The sequence below is a fragment of the Ochotona curzoniae genome, unplaced genomic scaffold (genome assembly GCF_017591425.1).
Source record: "Ochotona curzoniae isolate NIBS_2020 unplaced genomic scaffold, NIBS_Ocur_1.0 contig_3520, whole genome shotgun sequence".
In the NCBI taxonomy this organism is placed as follows: domain Eukaryota; kingdom Metazoa; phylum Chordata; class Mammalia; order Lagomorpha; family Ochotonidae; genus Ochotona; species Ochotona curzoniae.
The window spans coordinates 13,385,724-13,412,726 of NW_024465894.1; the positions used below are offsets into that span (position 1 = coordinate 13,385,724).

The following is a 27,003-nucleotide window of genomic DNA, read 5'->3' on the forward strand; positions in this document are numbered from 1 at the left end:
GAAAAAGAAAGTGGAAAGTTAGTTTCAGCTTTACAGAGGTGTTTTTTTTTTATTATTTAAATAAAATCTAGATTGGGCTTCATTGAAACCCATAGAGTGTTCTTTATAACCAAAGTGATTGAAAAATATATAACTTTTTATGTTGAAAGGGTTTAAACAGGCGTTGTATGTGAATCTTCTGTTTGTTCTAAAATGGCATATGCTAGACATAATTCCTGGTCGTAGGCGATCAAGGTGTAACTAAGCATTTGAAAATCATTGCGTGAAATCAGCCTGCAGGTATCCAGGATGTCGCTTATCATCTGAAAAGGTTGAGTTCTGTGTGGTTGTCTGCTTCTTGTCCTGGAAGTGTTGTTTCTGCAAGTTAGTATTTGCTTTCCGGTATTTTTTGGAAAGAAGTGGTTTGTTAGATATATACTCATAACTGTTTTTCTAAAATGTTAAAGTGTTTTTGTTTTGGTTTTTCTTGAGGAAGGATGGGAGTTTTAGCCTATGGCCTTGCCCACCACCCTCCCTCTTAAGTTGCTTGATTTATCTGTTAAGTATGCAGCTAATAGATCAAATTGACTTATTAAATGTCTGGGGAAGTATACTCTGATGGTAGCAGGATTCCTTGGTGCTGTAGTGATTTTTCTAGGAAAAGCATACCGTAAGTAGATTAATCCATTGGTACCTACTTGAGCTGTTTGTCAATTTCAAATGCACTGTAGAATGTAGCTCCTTTTCCCCGTCAACATGACTAACGTGCAACCCGACGTGGTGGTTCCTGCATCACTGTACTACTGAAGTGTCAAGAGAAATAAAAAACTGCCTGATAGAAACTTTCCAGCCCCAGATCCAGAGCAGCAGTACTTGGGAGCAGGAAATCTTGTTAATTAATGTCCTTTGAATTTTGTCGAGAGCTGGGAACCTTTTATTAACATGTTGAAGATTAAGCCTAGAGATTGAGCACACACTTGTAGAGAAGTAGTAACTGGCACAGCAGAACATTGCATTTGGCAGATAGCTGGAGATGTCTGCACTCTGACCTTACTTCTCTTTACAGATTTTATTTGAAAGAGAGTTGGAGATATTTTTCCATCCATTAGTTCATTGCTAAAATGGTTGGAAAGTCCAGGGCTGCACCATCAGAAGCCAGGACTTCGGTTCTTTTCAGGTCTCCCATGTGGGTACAGGGGCCCAAGTCCTTGGGCCATCTTTCCCAGGTGCATTAGCAGAGAAGTGGATTGAAAATGGAGCTGTGGAAGTGGAATTTGCACCTATATTGGATGCCAGCTCTACAGAGTGGCTTGACCTGACTTAAGTAACACTGGATCCCAAAGTCACCTTTAAATCAAACTGATGGTTTGTCATTTCATTTTGAGAAGGGGAGATAAAACTTCAGCAGTAACCAGTAAGAATACTGAGCAGTGAAAAGTGTTGAATCATTGACTCATTCCTAGAGCAAGCTCTGTTATAAACCAGCAATATATCTTAGTGTTTGAGTCTCTGTATCCTGCCAGTTCCTCCTCTTACACTTGTTGGTAGCCAAGAGTATGAGTTTCTCTCGCCTTCAAGCTGCCACACTGTTCTAACTCCATTCTCCTAATGAGCAGTGATAGTAATATTTATTCATTTTTACGGCAAAGCCAAATATACAGAGAGAAGGAAAGACAGGAAGAACCTTCGTCCGATGATTCACTCCCAAAGTGACTGCAACAGTCAGTGCTGTGCCGGTACAAAGCCAGGAGCCAGGAACTTCCTCTAGGTCTCCCACACGAGTGCAGGGTCCCAAAGCATTGTACTGTCCTCGACTGCTTTCCCAGGCCACAAGCAGGGAGCTGGATGGGAAGTGGAGCTGCAGGAATTAGAACCAGCGCCCATTTGGGATGCCGGCGCATTCAAGGTGAGGACTTAAGCCACTAGTCTACTGCACTGGGACCACAAATGACTTTTTGTTAAGATTTATTAATTTGTATTGGAAAGGTGGACATACAGAGAGGAGGAGAGACAGTGGAATATCTTCCTTCTCATGATTGACTCCTCAAGCAGCCTCAGTAGCTGGCTGGAGTTGAGCCTATCTGAAACCCGGAGCCGTGAGCTTCTTCCTGGTCTCCCACGCTGGTGGCAGGATCCCAAAGCTTTGGCTACAAGCAGGGAGCTTGATGGGAAGCAGAGCTGCCAGGGTTGGAACTGGCGCTCATATGGGATCCTGGTGTATTCAAGGCGAGGACTTAAGCTACTACATTATAGCACTGGGCCCACCCATAACTTTTTATACTGGCCCAAAAAGTGGCAATCATGATAATTTTACTACAGATCACCAGTGTCTTAAACTGTACTGACTGGTCCTTCTGCACTATGGCCTGTGGTGTCCAGAAGGTGTCTCCTGTATATCTGGCTAATGTCGTGGAAGGATTTTAATGCAACTATTGTTTCCTGAAGTAGATGCTGCTTGTAAGTTGGAGTTTGAAACATCTGTTATCTTCAAGGTTTTCCTATGAAATGAATGCATAGCACAACTATATCGTTCTAACAGCTTTTTAGTGTTGTACACTAGCATTTAACATTGGTAGAGGCAGAAGCAAGATGAAATGTTGGGTTGTACAGTGCTTGATTGTACTGGGTGCGGTTGGGTACCAAAAGAGCCAGAGGAAGGCTTTCCTGGAGTTTTGGCAAGTGGTGAACTCCGTTTGGAAGAGCAAAACAATCTATGAATGTCGTGTGGATACCCTGTTGAAATATTTTCTCTAGTTGTCTAACATGCGAGATCCCCCAAGTATCCCAGTGGTAATTATTCCAGTGAGGGGTGGGGGAATTCACATGATGGTAAACAGATATGTGGTTATTTTCCCATGGTCCCTAGTCCATTGCATTGGTAATTCGCTTGGCTCCCTTTATACCATAGGTCACACTGCACACTGAAGTTTCATTGGCAATGCTGACAGTTATGAATTGCTCAGGAAAAAAAAGTCTAGTTCTGTTGTCCCTCATACCCTGCAGTTGATGGAGAACGAAAAGAAACCTACGTTCCTGCTTGGCAGGATGGGGCCAGAATTGACTATATAGTCAATTGGTGTTGGAAGGTGGTGTTTCTGCTGTCTTTGCACTATTCATATTTGCTATATAACATTTACTCCTTTAGTAGGATAACATAAAACTGAACACCAACAGTTCTTGCACTAGCGTGACATTAAATACAAATAAGAATTTGTGACTATGGAGTTATTTTCCATGTGTGAGAGATCATGGTGGAAGAGCACATGAGTTTTGCCGATCTGAGTGGCCAGTTAAGTTTCACATTGGAATGTGATACAGGATGTTAGTTGTTGTTCAAATGTGTGACTATAGAAATCACAGTTCTGAGGGAATTAGGTCATGGTTCTATCAGTTACTGTGATCGAGGGCAAATGCCCTCCGTTGGCCTAGTATTTCTTCTGCTAAATGTGATTAAATGTTCTTAAATCTAGTTTTTCTGTGTCCTTGAATATTTGCAGCAAGCTGTAACTTAAAAGAGAGGACATGATTGGAACCCAAACCTATGTTCTGCCTATTGCTTGGCTTTTTCTTGTGTGGTGTCTTCACAGCAACCCGAGAACCTTATGGGGAATATTGTTCGTTTACCCCTCAAGGATTTTTTTCTGGTCCTCTGCGTTGAGATCTGCGGCATTCCTTTTGCATGATGCATGGCACAGCAAGAAGTTAGTGATATGTAAAGGAGTGAAAGTAGTACTGAATGGTGGAAAAGTTAACCCATTCAAGGCACTTCATCTGTTCCAGGCAGGGCACGCTTGATGAGGTTGGCATCACTTAATCTTTCCACAATAAGCTTGTAAAGTTCCCATTATTTTGTTACCCCCTTCTTAACAGGTGAAGTCAGGCAAAGTGGAGTAAATTGCCTGCAGTCTCAGTGGGGTGTCCAATCTTGGGTCCTTTCATGACTGCAGTTAAAGCCTATATTTCAGATGTTCCTTGCCTCTCCCTGGTGTTTGAGAAACAAATCATTGGCAGCAGTATGCTAAGCCTGCTGGGGAAGGCATTCTGGTTCTACCTCAATGCCTATTCAGTCCCCTGCCTCCAGGTATAGAGGGGCAAAGCATCGCCCACTGGACAAGATTTCTTGGTCTCACAGTCAAGTTCATTATTAGAGTTGAACTTAAATTTTAAAGTAGACAGGTGGAAACAACATAAGTATGTTCAGAGCCTGGTTAAAGGAAAAACTCCCCCATCTTGCAGTCTTGCGTGAAGGCCATGTTTTCACTTTGCTTCCCTCATACTCGATTCTAATCTCATATTGAGTTCTTAAAGAGTTTGCTACAGATTAAATTTCTTTGATTTTAGGTGATGGGGTTGGGTCAGTGGCTTTATGCTGTGTTTTGGCCTTTATGTAGTGTAGCAGGTTGAGAACTCAGTTCCTGTTAACTTTACCAGACTTTCTCACGTTTTGCTTCCAGCATGCTTTTGAACATTTTGAGCTTTGTATTGTTCCTGAATACCTTAGTGGCCAGACTGCTTATGGATCTAAACCAAAATTAATGTTTAAAGTTACTATCTTATTAACATATGTTTAGTAGCCCTTAATCATGGATGTGAATACATTCATGGTTTTATAGCAAGGACTTGAATTTTGGGTGCAGTTTGAGACTTACAGGGAATATCTTTTGCTGCTCATATAGATGGGACAATACCAGCATTAACGTAGCCAGTTTAGGAAAACTTGATTACCTTCTCCATGTTGGGTCAAGGAGGCTGGGAAGGAAAGGAAGAATGAATGGTGGTGGGTGCAGTTTGTCTTCCATCTGCTGAGAGTATTCAATGGGTGATGCTCCCTTCAGTGAGCCTGTGGAGGGTTTCCTGATTGGCTTTCAAGATTATCCACCATCTGTGAGCTCTACCCACACATGAAGGTAGGCAACAGAAAGGAATGTGACCATGATTGGGCTGTTAAGAGTAGTCCTACCGCCCAGGTGCAGTTTGTTTGTGTTTCCTTGTAGCCTGTGTATCACACCTAGGCTGGACAAAGAAAAAAAGGAATAATTTGCTGGTATCCTCACTTTTTAAGCTTTTTGGAATGGAAGAAGGCAATGTTAACTCCTGAGCTTAAATGATGAATGAATTTCATGTCATCTGGTCGTTAATTGGATCCAGCATCTAGCAAAGACTTGTTGGGTTTCTAAAGGGCAGATTTAGAACCTCCCGAGGCAGGGCAGGGGATGCCATGAAAAATGAAGGACGACACTCCTTGTTAGTATAGAGTAGGATGCCTGTAATGGGTGGTACATTGATAGAATGACTGGCAGCAAAGGAAACCCCATCTGAGCATTTGCCCACCTTGTAAAGTTTTGAACTTATTGACATGCATTGTCAGACTTCTTTAACATTCCACAGTTGGCTGTTGTAAAGCCATAGGAGCCTGTTAGCACACTTCTGCAGATGTCCTTTGGGTGTCTTTAATTTACCATTCTGTGATCAGGGGTGATTTGTGGGACAGGAGATACCAAGGATTAGTTTTTTCTAAAGAAATTTGTCATTTAACTGACAAGCAAAAAGTGGAGAGACCTCAACAAAATGCAGTGTATGGTAAACAGTGGGTTTAACACCTAAGGCTTAGTGTGATGATTTTGCCAGTGTCGCATGGATAGCCATCAGTATGGTGCAAAATGTTTAAATCTGACTAGGAAGGATAAAGCCAGTATTTGAAAATTTGCCACATCACTGCAAACCCATTCTGTCCACTACATTAGATTGGTATTGATTATAAAGGATGTTATTTTAATTGAGAGGCATAACCAAAGTTCTAGACTGGTGGGAATCAGTTGTCTAAGTCTATCCTGCATTTCAACTATTGCATCTCAACTTAAGTATGTACATGAAATGATCTTAGTCAAGTCACTTTTTTTTTCCAGAAAACCAGTTTTCTTAATTTCTAAAGTTATGCCAGAAATGTTTAGCAGGTGCCTACTGTCACCTGCCAGATTTGCACCAGGTTGTCTCTGTAGTCAGCAATCTGGCCATCAGCACACCAGTTCAAGGAGGTACACTCTGGTGACTGATGCTAATAACTTTTTGCTTGAGTTCATCTACAATGATCTTGCCCTCCAAGACCTAGATCTTGTTACTTAATACTTATTAAAAAAATATTGAGAGGGAAAAAGATCTTTCATTTTCTGGTTCATTCCACAGAAGATTGTCGTGGCCAAGGCTGGACTAGGTCAGAACCAGGAACTGCATCCAGGTCTGTCCCATGTAGTTTCAGAGGCCCAAGTTCTGGACAAGCTGCTGCTTGCTTTTCCAAGTGCAGAAGCAGGGAGCTAGCTCAGAAATAACTGGAGCATATATGGAATGCCAGCATTGCAAGTTGGCATCTTCACCTGGTACACCAAAACGCACTCCCCATGAGTAGGAGCACCTTAGCCCCCATCTAAGTGTGAACTTGTCCTACTTGGATGAAAAGCAGATTCCCAGGGAATTAGGATGAGGCTTCTGAAAGTCAGAAACACAGTTGGAGCTACCCTTATACTTGACTGTTTGGCCAATACAGACTAGTTCCAAATGGAAAAGTGTTGTAATGGGTACATGGAGATAAGTTTGCCTCTCCCTTGATGGCCTAGCAGAAGGCTGAGGATCCTTCGGATGTCATCCTATCCTACCTTTTACTAACAACACCTGTTATATCCCAGTCCCTGGAATGGGAACAAGGCGTGTGTCCCTCACTTTGTTGAATTTACAGTCTAGTAGAGAAATATCTGATAAGCATGTTACAGATTTTGCCAGGTTCATGAGAAATTAGTCCAAGAAAGGTCTTATACTGTAAAAGAGAACAAGTCTGACAAGACTTGGGGTGGAAATGGTAAGACAGATTACTACAGACATCTCAGGTCAGATGCTTCTGACTTCCACTAATATTTCATATCATTTTATAAAATTCTTATTTGAAAAAGGCTGACAGTAAATGAGTCTTGTTTAAATTATGTAACTGTTTTAAGAGGACACTATAGGAATTTTAATTTCAAAACATCTTGAAGCAGAAGAAGATAAAAATTTGGAAGAGTATAACCCCATGAATTATAGGTGATTTAAGGGAAATAATGGCTTTCATAAAGAATTGTTGATTCCATGGGACTGTGTGTGTGTGTGTGTATGTGTTCACATGGGTCTGGGGTGGGACAGATAATGAAGCTCTACCTCTCGAGAATGGGAGCCAGGCCACCGTAGTCATCATGTAAACAAGGCTTAACATCTGCTTCCATAGGTTCCTGAGACATGGCAGCCAACCTGGTTGTGGTTATGGCTTAACGTTGAGTTTAAAGAGTAAACTTACAAAGATCATACAATGGAGCCAGCTAAATGGGAAGGTGGTAATGACTAAGAATGTGAGCAAGTGAGGCCTAGAACAGCAAGAATCTCTTATCCCACTGCATGTTTTGCCCAATTCAAAAGCCTTTTTTTCAGTGGGATCTTTTAGAACTCGTAAGATGACAGCAGCTCCAGTTGCCTGTAATTTCAACACTTTTGCTTGTCATTGTGCTTGTGATTTACAATAAGGTTTTACTAGAAGGAAGACTTGTACATTTCCAATTTTCTCCCAACATTTTATGATGAAAGTTTCCAGCATGCAAAGAAAATGGTTTTTGTTCCATTTCAAAAATGGCAGGCACAGTTACACTTCAGCATTTCTGAGTTCAATATTGGTTTGGTGTTTTGCCCTTTTTTTCTTTTTTAAATAAAGTTTATGTGCAACCAGATGTGTAACAACCAAAGGATATCTTTAAGGAAAGTGACACATGCATACACCTCCCTGTGATTCATGTTCCTGGCGTGATAACTTTCGTCCCTGCTTTGAGTTCTTGCCTTTTCTTGGGTAATGTCTGTCCGTCCCCTGGCAGAGATGGGAGCACAACTATTCTGAATTTTTCATCTTAAATTTTGCTTGTTCTGAAATTTCTTGAAGAAACCATGTACTTTAAATGCATGCATCTTACAAATAGATATTATTTGTTTTTGTGGCTGGATAGTTTCTCTAAGCATCGCAGTTCATTTACCTGTTCTCGTTGATGGACATCTGAGCTGATTCTAAGGTTTTTTTGGCCATTAATAAAGCTGCTGTGAACATTGTTGTTCAAATATTTGTGGATGTAATTTCTCTAGAATAAAAAATGTAGATGTGGAGTTACTCTTGGACTAGGTATATGATTGGTTTTGATACGTGTCCAGGTTGCTTTCCAGAGTGGTACATGTGTGGAAGTTGCTCATTGCAGTTGCCTCTCAGTATTGTCAGTCCTTAGATGTTCAGCCGTTGTGGTGTGTATAGAACATGTCATTGTCATCTTGCTTGCATTTCCCTAATGACTAATACTGTTTATCACTTTTCTGATTCATGGGAAGTGTTGATTGAATATTAATTGGCTGTCATTTAATATTGAATTGTAGAAATCCTGCATTTAAATTTTAAGGAACAAGGATAGGATAGGATAGAATAGGGAAGACTTACTGCTGGATGTTAGTTTATATAAAAACACTTATATAAATATGGGTTTAACCAAAGCACAGTCATTGTTTTGCTAGGTAGTAAGCACTAATACTAAAGATACAGGTAATGCTCACTCCCAGTTCCAAGGAGGCCATAGTTTATAGGATAAATAGCCAAAGTTAAAATACTTTTGGTTTCAACAAAATAGTCACTGAGTACTCCTGCAAGATATTCACCATTGAAAGTATCAGAAATGTATGTATAACTAGGCAAACCAGGCAGTGTTCCCACTTGTACAGCTTATTTGTTGGACATGAGGAGACAGACAATGCCAGAACTCTCAGGGGAGGAGAAGGTGTTCATGTGCATCAGAAAGCCCACCTGGCGGCAGCATAATTAAGTGGCTTGTTTGGCAAGGGCCAGGTCTTACAGGACCTCATAACGTGGTGAAGCTGCATTTTGTTTTCACTGTTCTCTGAAATCATTCCAGAGTTTTAAGCGGATAAATGGTTGGATCTGCCTTTTGTTTGGATAATAAACTCAAAATTGTGTGTGCAGTTTAGGAGGACTGATGAGAAAACTTGCAGTCATACAGAAGAGAGAATGAAAATCTGCCTGTGGAATGTGGACAAGGTTTCATAAAGGAGTTGTGTCATACCAGCACCTTGGATGAGAGATTTGTTAGTCAGGAAAGAGTGTGTGTGCAACCAGAAATAACTGGATGCCAGGAGATAAAGGGCAAGTGGCAGGTTGAGAAGGCATATTGCACAGCTGTTGAACTCGGCATCTGTGCCTTCTGATAGTCTTACTAGGAATAAGAAGTTTTGATTCTGAGCTGTGGATAACTATGCAGGTGTTTTAATTGAAGATTCTGGATGCGGGCATGAAGAATGATGAGGTGAGGAGTTATGGTTAAGATGCACATCACTAATGCAGACCCTGGGAGGTCATGGTGATGGCTGAGTAGTTGAGTTGCTATGAACCATGTGTGAGATCTGGACTGAGCCCATGGCTCTTAGTATTGATCTGCCTCTGTCCAGAACATTACAGCATTTTAGGAGTTAACCTGACCACAAGAGCCCTTCCCTTTGTCTCTACCTCACAAACTGTCCAACCCTCTATTGCAGTGCCTCATATATCAAACACAAGGATGATCTGAGTGAACACTGTAGCTCAGCTGGTTAAGCTGCCACGTTGGATGCCTACAACCCATATTGCAGTGCCTGTATTGAGTTCTGGCTGACCTGCAGTACAGTATCCTCCCAATACATTCAAGAGGTAGTAAACTATGGCAGACCAGGTGTTTGAGTTCCTGCCACCCAGATGGAGAAACGCAGAGATCCTGGCTGCTGGCTTCAGCCAAGGACGTTTGGAAATTGAAATCACACTTGGAGGAGCTTTTCCTCTTTGTGTCATCTTGCCTTTTAAATGATTTTTTTCATGTACTTTTAAGATTCATTTTACTTGAAAGAGTTACAAAGAGAAAGGAAGAGACAGATCTTCCATGCAGTGATTCACTCCACAGGTGGTCACAGTGGCCAGAACTAAGGTGACCCAAAGCTAGGAGACTCAGAAAATAGCTTCTTCCAAGTCTCCCATGTGGTTGCTCGCTTCAGCAGTCCATATACCAACAGGTGAAGGTGCAACCCTCAGCTTGAGCCATCCTCAGCTGCTTTCCTTGTATATACACCAGCAGCCATAGGGGCGACCTGTGCTGCAGGTGCAGGATTAACATAGTAAACCACTGCATCAGTCCCTGATTTTTATTTTTTTATTTTTAAAGATATATTATTTTTACCAGAAAGGTAGATTTACAGAGAGGAGAGACAGAAACATTTTCGATCTGCTGGTTCACTTCCCAAGTGGCCGTAATAGCTGGAGCTGAGAATCTGAAGCCAGGAGCCACAGCTTCTTCCATGAACTCTCATACATGCAGGGTCCCAAAGGCTTCGGGCCATGCTCTACTGCTCTGCCAGGCCACAAGCAAGCACAAGGAGCTGGAAGGGAGGGGGAGCAGCCAGGATAGGAACTGATGATTGCAAGGCGAGGACTTCAGCCACTGGGCTATCTCGTCAGGTTCCCTGGTTTTTATTTTTAAAGGTAACTGCTACAAGTTGGACTAGGGAAGAGAAAACCAAGAATAGCTACAAAGACATGTATGAAATTAAGTTCTTTAGAAAATCCAAAATAAGTAATATAAAATTGATACAATACAAGAGTGTATAGTAGATAAAAGTTAAACCTCAATTCCACTGTAAGACACCTAAAGTCAGTGTTCTCTCAATGCATTTATTAAGCTGTTATGTATATTTTTAATTTTTTTATGATTTATTTGTTTTTATTGTAAAGTCAGATATACAGAGAGAAGGTGATACAGAGAGAAGGATCTTCCATCCGCTGGTTTACTCCCCAAGCAGCTGCAACAGCCAGAGCTGAGCCAATCTGAAGCCTGGAGCCTGAAGCTTTCTTCTCAGTCTCCCATGCAGGTGCAGGATCCCAAGACTTTGAGCTGTCCTTAACTGATTTCCCAGGTTACAGGCAGGGAGCTGGATGGGAGCTGGAGCAGCTGGCATTAGAACTGATGCCCATGAGGTTTAGGCACTAGGTTTCTGTGCCATATTCTGTTATGTTTATTTATACACATATATCTTGAGTCTACTATGGACTCACGTTATTACTAGTCTTCACAGTTTTCTTTTTTTGAGAGTACTGTCCTGATTTTTAACTGCTATTAAGCATTTTGTTGTTTGACTATAACAGAATTGGGCCCAGCAGCGTGGCCTAGTGGCTATAGTCCTCACCTTAAATGTGCCGGCATCCCAAATGGGCGCCGGTTCTAATCCCTGCAGCTCCACTTCCCATCCAGCTCCCTGCTTGTGGCCTGGGAAAGCAGTCAAGGACGGCCCAAAGCCTTGGGACCCTGCACCCATGTGGGAAACCTGGAAGAAGTTCCTGGCTCCTGGCTCAGGATCGGCACAGCACCAGTCGTTCTGCTCACTTGGGGAGTGAATCAGTGAACGGAAGATCTTCCTCTCTGTCTCTCCTCCTCTGTATATCTGACTTTGTAATAAAAATAAATAAATCTTTGAATATAACAGAATTAACTTAGTCACCAGCTAGTTGGTAAGACCTTTAGATTATGTCAGGATTTTCACACTTCTTGGCAATAATTAGAGATTTGTTCTTATTGTGTGTGCACTGCAAAATCACTGCCTCAGCACATGTGAGGTGGCATACATGGGGTTCAGGCTGTGACTTTGAAGAACCAGTTGTCCTGATCCCTTGGCGTGTTCTTTTTCACATCTTTCCCTGAGGAACCTACGGTGGAATGGTCCAGATGGTTAAAAATCTGCAGGCCACATACTAGGGGCAACAGTCAAAAGAATGGGGTTGTTACTAGATATTTTACTTAGTTGTAACTAGAAACTGCTCAGGTGTTAGGGAGGTTCTCAGAAGGAGATGGAGAAAGGCTTTCCTGTGGAGCTGTAGATTGAGTAGAGGGGTAAGCGAAGGGTAGAAATGAGAATTGCAACTGGTGTTGGTTGAAGTATCCTCTTAAGGAGCTGGGCTTGGTCATGGATGGATTTCAGAAAGCAGCGGGGTTTACCTGCTTGAAGACATTAAGGAGAAGGCTGAGGGCTGTGAAGGGCAGCATGTGAAGTACATTCAGCCCTCAGTCATTTCAGTGCTAGATTGCTGTGTATGGGGTGGAGGGAGGCAGAGGCAGCCTATGGTGTATTGCTGGGAAACCCAGCATGCCAAGTGCAGCTCATGAGAAATCCAGCCTCATGTGATTCTTAGCTAGTGCAGGTGGTGTGTGGGTACATGAGCCTGGGGAACAACAGGAATAGTAAGGATCTGATGTGGATTGTTCGTGTGGCTCCTAGTAGTGAGATGATCCATGGAAGGTGTTTCCGTAAGGGACCTGATGAGCTGCAGAGTCTGATGCTACTTGATTTTGGGGGCAGGAGGTGGGAGCGGGACTGAGACAGGCTTTTTTAGCTTTTATTTGGCAAATACTTACTGTCCATGTGTTTGGAATAGTCATGAGCAACTAAGAATTCCTCCCCTCACAGAGTTTACCTTGTAGTCAGGCAAATCACGTAAATATATTAGACATTGACAAATCATAAAGAGCAAGAAATCGGTACATGATGTGTCACTGTCATCATGGTTGACAATTTAGATCAGCTAGAAAAATAGAGATGATTTTGAAGAGTTGGAAGTAGAAGAGGGAAATAGCCAACCATGTACATCAGGTGAGGTTAAGAACATCCTAGGTACTACAAGGGCTCTGAGATAAAAGTATGTTGACTGATTTGAGGGATGGCAATCCAGGTAACTGGATTGAAGTAAGAGAAAAGGTGTTTTGAGATATGTTTAGCGAGATCTAGGTCTTCTAAAAACTGTAGACCATGGTATGGGTTGGTGGTTTTTTGTTTTTGTTTTTCTGAGAGCCAAGGGAAATCAGAGGGTTCAAGCTGACATTTGTCATGACTTAAGTGCTAATAGAGCCACTTCGGGTTGAGGATGCTATGGTGGAGAGTGAAGGAGAGATACCAAACGAAAAGGGAGTCTGTTGAAAAGACTAATGCGAGAAGTAACGATGGCTCCTACCAGATAGTAACAGGGAAAATATTGAGGGAACAGGTGTGAACAACTTATCAGAGGCTAGGGAACCAGTGAATGGTGGGCTTCAAGGAAATCATTGGGAAAAGGCTTCTAGGCAGGGAGTCTGAGCATCATGGTTACATTGGGGACAGTGTTGGGATCTGGTCTGCCCTGGGATTTACAGAGGGTTAGAATGGCATTCTTTAGTCTTTACAGAGGTCAAAGTTGGTGTCTGGGTCTGGACAACAGTGTTAGGACAAGATTTAGGGTGAGGACTAATTTTGGATCAAAGTTTTAGATAGAGATTACTATTGCCTTTTCGTGTCTTTCCATCAGAGTCTGTGGGATCAGCGTTGGTTTTACTACTGTTTTCCTGTGATGTTGAATTCTCCTTGGAGGGTGGATGGGTATGGGAAGTTTAAAAGCCTGCTCTTCCTTGAGGGTGGATACCGGCTCAACCATCCCTAAACGAAGCCTGCTGGCCCTGCTGGGAGTGTAGAATTTAGAGTTGGGATCCCAATGCCTGACCCAATTCTTTTCCCCCCAGATGGCTCGCTGTGTGACCTTGGTTCAGCTTTCGGTTTCCTGTGAACACCTCATTGACAAGGACGTCGGCTCCAAGTCTGACCCACTCTGCGTCCTTTTTCAGGATGTGGGAGGGGGCAGCTGGGCAGAGGTGAGTTGGACCACGGAGAGGTTACAAAGTTGGCAGTGGGGTGTTGCACTTGTTTTGGGTTGGAGGGTCTGCTGCAGGGTGCTTATTGGTTTCTGCCCACAGCTTGGCCGGACTGAGAGAGTACGGAATTGCTCAAGCCCTGAGTTCTCCAAGACTCTGCAGCTGGAGTACCACTTTGAGACTGTCCAGAAGCTACGCTTTGGAGTCTACGACATAGACAACAAGACACCAGAGCTGGGAGATGATGACTTTCTTGGTGGAGCTGAATGTTCGCTAGGACAGGTATGTGGGACCAGAATTGTGGATTCTCCCCACCCTGATAGGACTCTCTGTAAGAGCCCTGTCAGACCACTCAGCCTGCCTACAATTGGGGAGCAGGGGTCCACAGGATATGTGTCTGTCTGAGATTTTGAAGCCTCCTTCCTTGCTTTTCTCTAGATTGTGTCTAGCCAGTTGCTAACTCTGCCCTTGATGTTGAAGCCTGGAAAGCCTGCTGGGCGGGGAACCATAACGGTAAGGAAGAACCCAGCCAGGCTGGAGTGAGGGTTTAGATCAATAAAAAATTGACAAAGGGATGATTATCTCCCCTCCTAGGTCTCTGCTCAAGAACTCAAAGATGGTCGCGTAGTCACCATGGAGGTAGCGGCCAGAAATCTAGACAAGAAGGTTTGTGTTAGGAGACCCTGGGAATCCAAGAACTATGGAACCTGGGATAGTGTGTGGGAAATGGGTGGGACAGAAAGCCAGCATTGTTGTTTCTCTCTGAGTCTTGTAACCAGAGTATCTGTGGCATTGACAGGACTTTCTGGGAAAATCAGATCCATTCCTGGAATTCTTCCGCCAAGGTGATGGGAAGTGGCACCTGACATACAGATCAGAGGTGTGAGACCCCTGAGATTGCTGGGATGGAGTGGGAGAGGTTCTCTGGAGCCTGTGACTGCATTGCTTAGAACACAGGGAGAAAAAGACTGCAGGTATGGGTAAGGAGAGTGTGGCAGAGTGTCATGCTCAGGCCAGAGCTCACTGATGCCTTGACACTCAACTTCAGGTAATCAAGAACAATCTGAATCCTACATGGAAGCGCTTCTCAGTCCCACTTCAGCATTTCTGCGGCGGGGACCCCAGCACACCCATCCAAGTAAGGAGCTTGCCTCCCCAAGTAGACTGAGAAACAAAACAGTGTGGGGAGAGACATGTTCTCACCAGCCTCTTTGCACATACACCCCTTCCTCTCAGGTACGGTGCTCAGACTATGACAGTGATGGCTCACATGATCTCATTGGTACCTTCCACACCAGTTTGTCTGAACTGCAAAAGGTCCCGGTAAGTCCTGGCCCTGATCAGGGCTATTCAGTGGGCCTAGAATAGAAGGCTGCCACCTTCAGGAGATGGTGCATCGAGGGCAGCCTGATTGCTTTGCAGGTACTCGGATTTTCCTGGCCTAATTTTCTTCCTATCCTCGTTAGACTGAATTTGAATGCATCCACCCTGAGAAACAGCAAAAAAAGAAAAGCTACAAGAATTCTGGAACTATCTGTGTCAAAGTATGCCAGGTACGGCATTATCACATGTGACCGAGGTTTAATTCCACCATCCCAGACCCTTTCATCCAAGCTGTGACCCTGATTTTGTTCACAGGTGGAAACAGAGTACTCCTTCCTTGACTATGTGATGGGAGGCTGTCAGATCAGCTTTACTGTAAGTTGCATTACTGAGTGCGAGGGAGCAAGTGTTTGGCCTCAAGGTGACCTTCAGCTTGCTCCCTGCACTCCTCCAAGGTTGGTGTGGACTTCACTGGGTCCAATGGAGACCCCTCGTCACCTGACTCCCTGCACTACCTGAGTCCAACAGGGGTCAACGAGTACCTGACAGCACTGTGGAGCGTGGGCAGCGTGGTTCAGGACTATGACTCGTGAGTAACACCCTACGGATACTTCAACTTTTGGGCTCACAGTTCCCACACTGCCTCTTCACAATTTGCTCTTTTCCCACAGGGACAAGCTGTTCCCAGCCTTTGGATTTGGGGCCCAGGTGCCCCCTCACTGGCAGGTAAGCATTTTGTTCCTCTCCTGTTTTTGGCTTCAAGATCCTGATTTTTTTGGGAAGGCAATTAAATTATTTGCTGCCTGGTCCATTAACTGCAAGAGATACAGCATCACATCCTTGCAGGTGTGTGCACACCAAATGCTCACAGGGTGAAACAGCTGGTGTGGGGTCTTGCTTCAGGCCACAGTGCCCTTTCTCTGTGCAAAAATCATTTTCCTCCTTGCCCTCAGGTCTCACATGAATTTGCCTTGAATTTCAACCCCAGTAACCCCTATTGTGCAGGTAAGTTCCCTCATGCTTGTCATGTCAAGCAGATCTGTATACACCTAAAGAAAAGCCCATAGGAGCTACTGGGGTTGGGGAGCAGATGGCTATCTGCATTCTCCAGACAGGGGTATTTTAGGGGTGGGCCTGAGTGAGATCTTAATTGTATCACCTGCTAGCCATGTGACTAGAAGTGACTTGCTTAGCCTTGTGTGCTTTTCTTTCACAATAAGTGTCCACCAGGAGGGTTTAGGTAAGGCAGTGAACTTGGCTCACATCAAACCTGTCTAAAACAGGTTAGCTGCCATCCTAGCTAAAAGCTTGCAGGTACTTGTTCGGACATCAGTGGAATCCATGGTGCTTTTCTACAGGTGTTTCTTGGTTTTCGGGTTTTGTTTCTATTTAGCCAGAATTTCCAAAAAGCCTATGTGGCTCCCCATCACCCCCAGGTAGGCAACAAATGGAAGTGTGGGAAACTTGATCTGAAAATTAAATTTTTATTTTGTATTTTGACATAAAGCTGCAAGAATAGTCATGAAGGTTCATATTATTAGAGCTCAGAGTTCTTAAGATCAAGAAGATTGACTTTCATAGCCAAAATACCATTTTCCAATCCATACCATTTATTCAGATTTTTGCAGATGTCCTAATGTTCTTTAGACCCACTGCATTCACACACTGCATTCAGTTGCCCTCTGTTTTTCATCTGACGGAGTTCATGATGCTAACATTTTTTTAAAAAAGAGTACAGATCAGTCAGCATCTAGAATGTCCTTCAGTTTAGGGTTATCTGATGAATTGTCATGGTTAAATTCAAGTTAGATGTGTATCTTGGCAGGAAAACCATCTGTGTGATTCTGTGCATTCTCAGTGCTTCATATCAGGAGGTGCATCATATTGATTTGTCCTATTACTAGTCATGTTAACACTTGGTTAAGGTAGATTTCTGCCCTACACAAAGCTCATCATTCCCTTTGTTAAAAGTATCTTCTGGGAAGAAACTTAGAAACTATATAAATATAAATATCAGTTATCCTCTTGTTTTAACATCCATTGATGATCCTCAGCTGAATCATTTATTTCTGATGATTGCCTAAAGATTTTGTGAATCCTTTTACTTTGGTTGAGCTTTCCTTCTTAGTAATTATTTAATATCAATATGGATTGCTTTATTACATAGATTTTAAAAAGCTATAATCTGATGCTCAGATTGTCCTGGGTTTGTCCAGGGAATCCCCTTAATATAAGGCTTTAATACAGACTATAATTTGTGATGTCTTTTTTCAAGCCTTACTTTCCTTACATAGGATTACACACCCTTGACTGAGATACATCTAGCTTCCCAGAAGTGTCCGACTCAGATGGGGTAATTTCAAGCGGGACCTAAGAGGTTCAGGATTATACCATGTTTCTGCCCTGTCTCTTTCCCTGCAGGCATCCAGGGCATTGTGGATGCATACCGCCAGGCTCTGCCCCAAGTTCGTCTTTATGGCCCCACCAATTTTGCACCCATCATCAACCATGTGGCCAGATTTGCAGCTCAGGCTGCACAGCAGGGGACTGCCTCGGTGAGGCTCACAGACAGTAGTAGCAGTAGGGTGGTCAGGGGCTCCCCTGGGAACTTGTTAGTGTAGAAATGGGCAGCTAGGGGGTGTGGTCTGGGGGAGAAGTGGGAGGGAGGATCTGTCTCAGAACATGCATGGCCTTGCCTCCAGCAATACTTCGTGCTGTTGTTGCTGACGGACGGTGCTGTAACTGACGTCGATGCCACCTGTGAGGCAGTGGTGCGTGCCTCAAACCTGCCCATGTCAGTAATCATTGTGGGAGTGGGCAATGCTGACTTCGAGGCCATGGAGCAGCTGGATGCTGATGGTGGACCCCTGCGTACACGTTTTGGGGAGGCAGCTGCCCGCGACATAGTGCAGTTTGTGCCCTTCCGTCGATTCCAGAATGTGAGTAGGGGCAGGTATGGGGACGGTTGACCTGGCACTGCCCTGTGGCAGTGGGGTTGAGGTGCAGTGGGTGCTCCTCCTTCTGCCAGGCTGGTGCCAGATGATGGGGTTTGTATCCTTTCTGTCCTGGGTCTCCTCTGACCTTGTCTTTTCCTGGCAGGCCCCTCGGGAAGCGTTGGCGCAGACTGTGCTTGCAGAAGTGCCCACACAACTAGTTTCCTACTTCAAGGCCCGGGGTTGGCCTCCATTCAAGCCACTTCCTCCCCCAGGAAAGGGCCCTGCACAGACCCCTCCGCCCTAGATTTCCTTGGGGAGTAGGTGAGACCAATTATCTTCCCTGTGTCCCCAAGATCCTATCCCTGTATGCTGCCCCCAATGCTAGCTCATATTTGATACTTTTGTAATCTTGCACTTTATATTTGATACTTTTATACTTGCTGTGCTGTTGCTGCCCTGGAGCCTGACTCCTTGCCTCTGGTACCCCTTGTTCAATAAAGACAACTGGAGATCACTGCTTTGCTACCTGTATGTGTGTCTGTGTGTTTGTGCCACAAAGTTGAATACTAGGTTTCCAGATTTTTATCAACATCAATGTGATAATCAGTCTTGTATTACCTTTGGGGACATTTGTGTTACAGTCTTTGAAAAAGATTGACCCTATCTTACGAAAGGAGTTACTGCAAGAGTATTGAAAGCAAAAAAAAGTATGAAAGGCAAGACTTAAACTGGGTTGATGTTGTGGCATAACCCATTATGCCTGTAGTGGCAACATCCCATAGCAGCACTGGTTAAAAGTCCTGGCTGCTCCACTTCTGATCCAGCTCTCTGCTAACATGACTAGGAAAGCAGCAGATGGCAGCCCAATTGCTTGAGCCCCTGCACCTGTATAGGAGACCCAGAAGCAGCTCCTGGTACCTGCCTTTGGACCGTCTAGCTCCAGGTTTTGTGTTTGTCCACCTTCTCTTCCCTTCATAATTCTGCTTGTAACTCTGGTGTGAAGAGTTCTCAGGTGTGTGTGTTGTCCTTTGTCAAACATCTTCCTCCCCCTGGCAGACTCCTTGGGGATCTGGACTAGTGAACACTGGTCACCCACACCACGCCTTGCACAGACCCCATGCTCTCAAGCCTCATAAAGAGCCTAGGCAGGGGCTACCGAATCTGCTATGAGGCGGGTTCCCCTGGCCCCCAGGACTCCCCCCTCACTAGCTGTGTATCTAAGCAGGTTTCCTATTTGTGAGTGATGTGAGGGTTATGTTAGGTATCATGCCCACAGCACCATCTCTTTACACACAAAAGCAGTCCATCAATACCACTGCTCCAGGATTGTGTGGGATGTCAAGATAAAAAGGTGCTCTAGAAGATGGACCTCACTGCAGCCAAGTGCCAGAGGCAGCTGGAGTGCAACCCCACACCCCCAGCACTGAACTCCACTTGACTCCAACTGTCAGCCTGTTTAATGGGGCCCCCCAGGGACCCCCATGGCACTGTCCTCTGACCCCCCTGAGGTTCGCACACCATGGGCACGAACTCGATACAAGCATGTGAAACGCGGGTGTCCCCAGTTGCTGAGAATCTGGATCTTCACCTTGGGAAAGGCGGCTGGGGGGTCGTTCTGGGGAGACAAAGGGGTAAGAGCTGTTCTTCACCAGGGCTTCCCTCCTCCCCAGCCATACCCCTCCCCTACACCTGCCACCCTCAGACACAGACACACCTGCAAGTGGAACGTCTGAATCTCCGATTTCTTCACATCAAAAGTGAATTTCCCCAAGAAAACTTCAGTCTCATCATCAACCTGAAGGCCCTGATGGTGGTAGAGTAATGGAGGCATGGTAAGGCACAGGTGAAGGGGGCGGGAATTGATCCTCCCTTGTGGAGGATCAACTATGTATTCAGTGGCTGAATGTGTGCTGTTGTATGTCTGGGTGGTAGGTGGGTGCTAAGAAAGCAGGCTTTCCATCTTAGTCTGCCCAAGCTTTGTGACTTGAGGCACATTACTTTGCTGTGAAGGGGATGGTCAGAAGACTGCTTGGCAGGCTGGTAGGAGGAGGCTGTGATGCCGCTAATAAGGGCAATGACTATCACGGAGTAAAGCCTCAGCCATAACTCATTTGTAAGTGGCTATGATCATTGAGAAGCCACAGCTGCTAAGGCTCGGACCCATTCTGTGGCTTTCTAAGCAAAAGACCTCCCACTCCTGGCCCTAGTCCCAACTCACAAAGACTGCAAAGTCTCGGGGGGCGCTGTTGGCTCCCCCAGTGTGCGCCACGCTGGGCGGTGGATGCTGCAAGGTGATGTCGCTCAGCTGCACACGACCTGGTAGCCGGATCACCACCTGGCCCTGGTCACCCTCGAAGGCCCAGCAATTCCCAGGGAACACATCTGGCTGTAGGCAGGGCAGGCAGCTAAGTAGGACTGGCCAATAGAGTTGCCCACTCCCCCTCCCCCACTGCCCACCCAAGTAGGTCTCTGCTCCATGCAGTCCTCCTGGAGTTCCGCCTTTACCCCATGTTCCTGCCCAGCCAGACCATGCCACACCATGCTGAGTGACTCCTGCTAGGTTTGGCCGGGAGCCACCTAGACACCTGGCCCCTCAGCGCATCCAGGTCCTGTGCCTCCTGGAGACGCCCTGGTTGCCTGGACTGAGTCCTGCCTTGTTTCCACCCCAGCATCCAGGGCCAGGCCCACCTCTAGGATAACAGTGGGTGGCCGTGCATAGTTCCAAAAGCTAAAGCGCTTCCAGAAGTAGGCAGTGTTGGTGTCCTCATAGTCTTGGGAGGTCTTCTCCAGGTCGATCGAGGCTCCTGGAGCAGGAAGATGTGACCTTCAGGCGACTCCTACACCTTACCACCCATCTGTGTCCATCTCTGATCCATCCCAGCACCTCTGGGCCTTACCCACAGAGCTTAGCGCATAGTCTGGCTTCCGCACAAAATCCTCGTGGAGCCTCTGGAACACCAGCTTGGCCACTCTCTGAAAAGCGATGGGGCAGGGTGTGCAGGTAGGGTTTAAGGACAGGGCAGGGTTCTCAGGGACCCAGACGCTTGGCCTCAGAACCCAGGGAACCGGGATTGGAAATGTGGTTCTGGGGCGGGCAGAACCACGGGGCCAGGCTCGCTGTCAAGCAGGTGCAGCTGCGGGGCTCACCTCACTGTTGGCAGAGCGAACACTGGACACCTCCTTGTGGAGTTTGTCTAGCTCGGCTTGGAGCTGCTGCAACTGCTGCCCCTGGGAGTGCACACGCTCATGGTAGTCACTGGAGGGTGGGAGGCAGCCAAGGTTGGCTCCCTGTTCCTCCCTTGGAACCCGCTCAGTTTCCCCACCCTAGAATCCCTCTTTCACCTTAGAGTCAGCATCTCCTTAGGTTCCTATTTCAGGAAAGGAGGGTGGGGCACAAAACATAGCTCTGCTCAGTTCCTGGTCGCCTTGGGCCCACTTCAGCCTGGAGGTACCTAGCCTCCAAGCTCTTCGTGAGGACTGTGCTCCCAACTCACACCCTGCTCCTGATCTTTGCAGACCACAGCCTCACGCCCTGGCAGCTCAGCAATCCCCACGCCTCCAGATTCAAAGCCCACCACCCACCTCAGGACAAACCTCACTCACGTTTTCCAAAGGCAGTACTAGGTACAGGAGTCCCCACCACAGTACTGAAGACAGAAGGAAGAGTATCAGAAAGAGGGAAAGGAATGCAGGGGGTTTCTCTAACGTAGGGGACTGGGGGAAAAGACTTGAGGGGGTAGAGTCTTCGGGGTTGGGGGCCATGGCCTTAGGGTTATGGGAGGAAAGAGGCAGGATTTGGCATCCAAGGGGTCTGTCTGTGCCCTCACCTGCCAGAAAGAAGCCCAGCAGCGACAGGGCCGTGAGCAGGAATCGGACGGAACAAACCTCCCTGAGGGACGGTAGGCAGGCTGAGGCTCAGACTGGGGCAACCCCACAGCCCCCACCCCAGGGTCCTAGACCCAGCTTCTGGGAACGAGACTCAGCCAGTTCTGAGCCAGCTGAGCCTCAGCCCGGCCCGGCCCTGCCCCGCCCTCTGACCTGTACACACTGACCAGCGCGTCTCCCGCCAGGGACAGCAGCACGCTCAGCACCTGGAAGAGCAGGCCTGGGGGCGGGAGGAGGCTGATCAGGCCGGGGTGAGCGACAGGGGAGCAGGGAAGGGGCTCGGCCCCGAGCAGGGGCATTTGGGTCGGAGGGCAATGGGGGCTGGCCTGGCTCGTACTCAGCAAGCTCTTGGACACACGCGGGGGAGGCATCTCCTGCCTCAGATCCAGAGAGAGAAGCTCGAGCGGCTCTTCAGACACTACGGGAGCCTCAGTCGGTTCTGCGGGAGCCCAAGGGCTCCATTGGGGCCTGGCGCACTGCAGGCCTGTTTGTCCCTCTGCACCCAGCTGCAGATTGCCCAGACCAGCAGCCAGAAGGCTGGGCAATCTCTCCCGGGCTCGACTCCCGCGGGACCCCCACGGCGGCCCGCGGGACATCCTGAAGCCCCGCCCCTCAGGGCAGTGCTGGAGAATTAGTAACGCCCCCAAACGGATGCTCCGCCCTCCGGCTGCGGGATTGATGCCCCACCTCCATTCCCCTAAAGCCACGCCTCCTCCCCAGTGATGCCCAATCACGGAGTTTTCCCGCCCCCTCCCAGGAGGGCTCCGCTAAACACCACCCCCTCATAATCACCTCCCAAGCCCCGCCCAGTAGGCCCGACTCCTCCCTCCACTCACCCGGGTTCGACCCCGCCCGCACCCGAGGCCCCGCCCCTCACGGTTGCCGCGCCACTGGCTGTCTGCCCATTGTAGCTCCGAGGCGCAGGCTTCGGCCGAGAGCTTCCTTCCCATGTGGTTCTTCCGGGCACTCCTGCGCTCAAGGCGGGCTCACCACAGCTCGAGCCCTGGGCTCTTCTGCCCTCGAGCTCCCCCGGCCCCGACCCAGCTGACCGGTGCCCGCGACTGATCCCTGAGGTGACGCTCTCAGAGCTATTACTGTTGTCGCTGTAGAAGTTGGGCTTGTGTTTGTGTGGAGACGCGGCCGAGCCCGGGCGGGGGCTCCGCCGCATCCTGACCGGGACGCCCAAGTCGCTCCCGCGACAGCCAAGGCCCTCGGCGCCCCACTCAGCAGCTGCGCGCAGCCGGCGGGCCCTGAGGCCCGACTCAGCTCTCTGTATCTGGGCCGAGTTGCCAAACGTCATAAAAGGGACCCACGTCTCCGTGGAGCGCCCTGACCGCGCGTCACAGAGCTAGCCGTGACGTCCCTGGGAGCCATAGCAGCCTCTTATTCTTGCGGACGTCTGAAGCAAGCAGTGACTTACCTCATAGCAACTTCCCAGGACACCTTATCTAAAAATGCACCCAGAATATCTATCCCCTTTCCCTGTGTCTTCTCCCAGACACTTGTCATTATGATGTCGTGTATTTCACAGCATGAACTTTCTCAGGCAGGGACGGCTACTTTCTTCACTAGTGTATCCCTCTAGTGTATCCCTAGATAGATTTAGATGGTTAGTAGTTGCTTCAATGTTTGTGAATGAATGAATCAATGAATGAATGAATGTTAAGCAGAAGCAGGGCATTACCCAGGGCACTTAAGAAAAAATTACTTTGTTTATTTCAAAGGCAGAGTTCCAGAGGGAGAAGGAGTGAGGACTGAGATCTTTCATTCCCTGGTTCACTCCCAGTGTCTGAAGCCAAGAGCCTGGTGCTCCAGCCAGGTCTCCCATGTGTGAGGCAGGGTCCCAAGTGCTCAGAAAAACTTCCACTGCTTTCCCAGGCACATTAACAGGGAGCTGCATTGGGAGTGAAGTGGCCAGGGCTTGAACTGGTACTCACATGGGATGGGGGGTGCCAGCAGCCCTTTGTCTTCCTGCTGCCCCGTAGGGCACTTCTAAACAAACATTTAGTCTCTTGCTCTGCAAGCCCTTCAGCCACCCTCTCTCATCAGTCCTCAGGCCAGAGAGCTTAGAGCTCAGCATGGTTGGGTCCCTCCCCAGCAGTCCTGTGACGGGTGATGTCATGGAGAATGAAGAACCACAGATGGTCACAGCTAGATCAGATGTCTGTAGGCTTCTGTACAGTAGATTACCTACAAGTTCTACTTCAGTGTTTCTAGAGTGGGCCCAGGACTACGCTTTGTTGTTGGAGAGCAGGAAGGGAGAAAGTTCCAATCTGCTGTAACTAAATGCTCACAAGGGGTTGGTCCTAAGAGCTAGGGATTCAATCTTGTTCTCCCATGAGTACCGCAGACAGAAACTGTTTTGAGAACAAAACGCCACAAAGATCCTTGCAGACAAGGCAGCAACTGACAAAAAGCCAAAGCTAGTGTTCTTTAAAAAAAAAAAAAAAGATTTATTTATTTTGATTGGAAAGTCAGATATTCAGAGAGGAAGAGAGACTGATAGAAATATCTTCCGTCCATCAATTCACTCCCCAAGTGGCTGCAACAGCTGATTCTGCACCAATCCGAAGCCAGGAGCTAGGAACCTCTTCCAGGTCCCACACGCTGGTGCAAAATCCCAGTGCTTTGGACCATCCTTGACTGTTTTCCCAGGCAACAGGCAGGGAGCTGAATGGGAAGTAGAGCTGCCAGGATTAGAACTGGCACCCATATGGGATCCCATCATGTTCAAGGCGAGGACTTTAGCCGCCAGGCCTCCACACTGGGCCTGTTCTTAAAATACAAATTCAGATGTGGGAGGTCGTTAGGGAGAGTCAGCAGCAAGTGTCTGAGATGGACACTGTAAGGGACGAGACAGTGCTAAGTGACGAGGTCTGTGGTTGGCAAGGCAAAGCCCTGGGCAGCACACGTTTCTACAGTGATTGGCTACATGATCTGCTCTCCTCCTCTCCCTGGGCACAGGGGGATCCATCGAAGAACCTCCTGGCTGGGACAGTGATGAGTTGGCTAACTAAAGTGCCACAGGTGCATCAAGCATATATATGGTTGCCGAAATGAATAAAAGCCACCAGGATAGGCAGATTCACTCCTGCCTAAGAGGAACTCACTGGCATGCTCTACTTTCAAAAACTTTTTCTTTTCTCATTATGCGTTCCCCTCTCTTGAAACCCTGGTTCATATTGTGCTAGTTCCAGCATATATAAGTGGCAGGATGTGCCAGGAAGCCAATTCCTTGAGCTGTCACTACTGACTCCCAGGATCTCCTAGAATCAGGAGCACAAATAAAGAAACTAGATTTTTTCTACTTTTGTGATTTCTGCCCTACTTGCTTGACTAGGGGCTGTGTGAACTCCATGCCTGACAGTCTACATGGCACCCAGCAGGGCACCTGGTAGGTCATGTAGGCAGAGCACTCCTCAGGAAGGAGATACCTGGTGTTAGATAAGATCCACTGCCCTATAGTTCATCAGTTTGTGCTTTTTGAAAATTACTTGCTTCAAACCCACCAATAGAAGCCTGCCAACTTGTTCTTTTTGAAAAACAGTTAAACCGACGAATCATGACTATATAATTATATGGAATTGGCTTGAAATGTATAAGAATCCTGTGCTGTTCACCCTCACTCTCTTTTTTCTGTCCTGCTGTTCCTGCTGCAGCCTTAGCTGCAGCTGCCCCTACCCACTACCAGCCCTGCAGGACTGGGGTGGTGGGGGAATGGCTGGGAGACCTAGATTAACATGAATAAACAGCGCTTTAGACATTAGCACCAACTTCAGACTCCTAATGATCTTCCAGGGATTGCAAAATCTGGCACAATACTGCAATGTGGAAACCAGGGATTTTTTTAAATAAAGATTTATTTTTTATTGGAAAAATAAAAGGCAGACTTACAGAGAGAAGATGGAAAGAGGGAGAGAAATCTTCTATCTGCTGGTTTACTCCCCAAATGGCTGCAATGGCTGGATCTGGACCCAGGCAAAGCCAGGAACCAGGAGCTTCTTCCAGTTCTCACACATGAGTAGAAGGGCGCTCCTCCACTGCCTTCCCAGGCCATTAGCTAAGAATTGGATTGGAAGTAAAACCACCAGAACTTGAACCAGTACTCTTATGGGATGCTGGCACCACAGGTGGAGGCTTAGCCAGCTATGCCATAGTGCTGACACTAAACTGCTTGGCTAAATACCTATTCCAGAATGTATATTTTTATCAACCACATTCCTGGTCCTGATTAAGAGCCACACCATAAGGAGCAATCATATGAGTTACACAGCTGGGCAGAGGTTGTGGATGGATTAGAATCCCCAGGACCCCAAAATAAGCGCCTTCCGTAGAATGCTAGGAAGTACAGGAGGGGCAGTTCTTGGAGGGAATGAAGGCACAGGGACAATCAGTTAAGCTGTGTTCCAGCCCAAAGGGGAGGTGCCAGTGCCAGGCTCTAGGGGTGAAGTCAACCCTTTGCTTGATTAGAAGTCCACAGAGCCCAAGATGAGGAATAGGGAGAGGAATGCCAAGATACTACCAACAAAGAATTCTGATCCTCCCCTGCTGCCCCATGCCTGTTTCCTGTTTGACCATTAATTCCTTTGGGTCCTCAGTGTCCTCACATGTGCTGAAAGACCAGGGGGAATGCCCTCCCCTCACGGCAGAGGATCTTAAGGGCCAAGCTGGACTTTGCTAATGCTGTTTAGCTCCTAAACTCATCCCAATACCCAACACCTGAGGAACAGGCAGCACAGGGTTTCCAACCCCAGTGGTGAGACAGAAAAGGTGACACACAAGGAAGCACCATGGCAAGACCCAGGGCCACTGAAGGTCTAATCTTATCTGCCACTGCTGCCCAATGCATGCCTTATAATCAGACACAACTGAACAAATGGCACGTCCCAGACACACCCTGCCTTCTCCTCCACTGCCTGCCTGGCTGGCTCTGCTCTCATCTCCTGGCCTGAACACTTCCAAGCCTGCTCTGATCCCTGGCCCTTTCTACTCTAAAGGCAACTGCACTCCTTCTGGGCTTTTTGAGGGATGGAGCCCCAACTGAAGCTCTCTGTGGCTGAACTGCCCCCACCCCCAGAATGGCACAGCACAAGTCCTGCTCATAGCAGGTAAGTAACTAGAAC

At 46.9% G+C, this 27,003-nt stretch overlaps 2 protein-coding genes across 4 annotated transcripts in view; one reads left to right on the forward strand and one right to left on the reverse strand.

Moving 5' to 3' along the window:
- The window catches only part of CPNE1 (copine 1), a 36,878-nt gene extending 18,369 nt beyond the window's left edge, over positions 1–18,509 (forward strand). For all 3 annotated transcript variants that reach the window (XM_040981563.1, XM_040981565.1, XM_040981564.1), the window contains 15 exons: positions 13,608–13,736; positions 13,839–14,018; positions 14,175–14,249; positions 14,331–14,402; positions 14,536–14,616; positions 14,785–14,874; positions 14,973–15,059; positions 15,203–15,289; positions 15,375–15,434; positions 15,515–15,648; positions 15,731–15,785; positions 16,013–16,064; positions 17,481–17,614; positions 17,762–17,998; positions 18,159–18,509. In XM_040981563.1, coding sequence (XP_040837497.1) covers positions 13,608–13,736; positions 13,839–14,018; positions 14,175–14,249; positions 14,331–14,402; positions 14,536–14,616; positions 14,785–14,874; positions 14,973–15,059; positions 15,203–15,289; positions 15,375–15,434; positions 15,515–15,648; positions 15,731–15,785; positions 16,013–16,064; positions 17,481–17,614; positions 17,762–17,998; positions 18,159–18,299 — 1,614 coding nt within the window. In that variant the 3' untranslated portion in view covers positions 18,300–18,509. The remainder of the gene's footprint in view (positions 1–13,607; positions 13,737–13,838; positions 14,019–14,174; positions 14,250–14,330; positions 14,403–14,535; positions 14,617–14,784; positions 14,875–14,972; positions 15,060–15,202; positions 15,290–15,374; positions 15,435–15,514; positions 15,649–15,730; positions 15,786–16,012; positions 16,065–17,480; positions 17,615–17,761; positions 17,999–18,158) is intronic.
- Positions 18,510–19,437: 928 nt separating this feature from the next.
- Positions 19,438–23,048, reverse strand: SPAG4 (sperm associated antigen 4). The gene is made up of 12 exons (XM_040981566.1): positions 22,739–23,048; positions 22,218–22,319; positions 22,034–22,100; positions 21,823–21,884; positions 21,599–21,642; positions 21,338–21,363; positions 21,143–21,251; positions 20,893–20,968; positions 20,684–20,799; positions 20,214–20,381; positions 19,710–19,799; positions 19,438–19,610 (listed from the first exon to the last, which is right to left on the reverse strand). The coding sequence occupies exons 1-12, from the start codon at positions 23,046–23,048 to the stop codon at positions 19,452–19,454; spliced, it is 1,329 nt and encodes a 442-aa protein (XP_040837500.1). The 3' UTR covers positions 19,438–19,451.
- Between the last annotated feature and the right edge of the window lie 3,955 nt (positions 23,049–27,003).

Excerpts from the sequence above, each read along its gene's own strand:
- SPAG4 (XM_040981566.1), bottom strand. The coding sequence starts at position 23,048 with ATGCGGCGGAGCCCCCGCCCGGGCTCGGCCGCGTCTCCACACAAACAC. Across the intron at positions 21,885-22,033 it reads GCGCTGGTCAGTGTGTACAG|GGAGGTTTGTTCCGTCCGAT; the intron begins GTCAGAGGGCGG and ends ACCGTCCCTCAG. Across the intron at positions 19,800-20,213 it reads CCCGAGACTTTGCAGTCTTT|GGCCTTCAGGTTGATGATGA; the intron begins GTGAGTTGGGAC and ends TACCACCATCAG.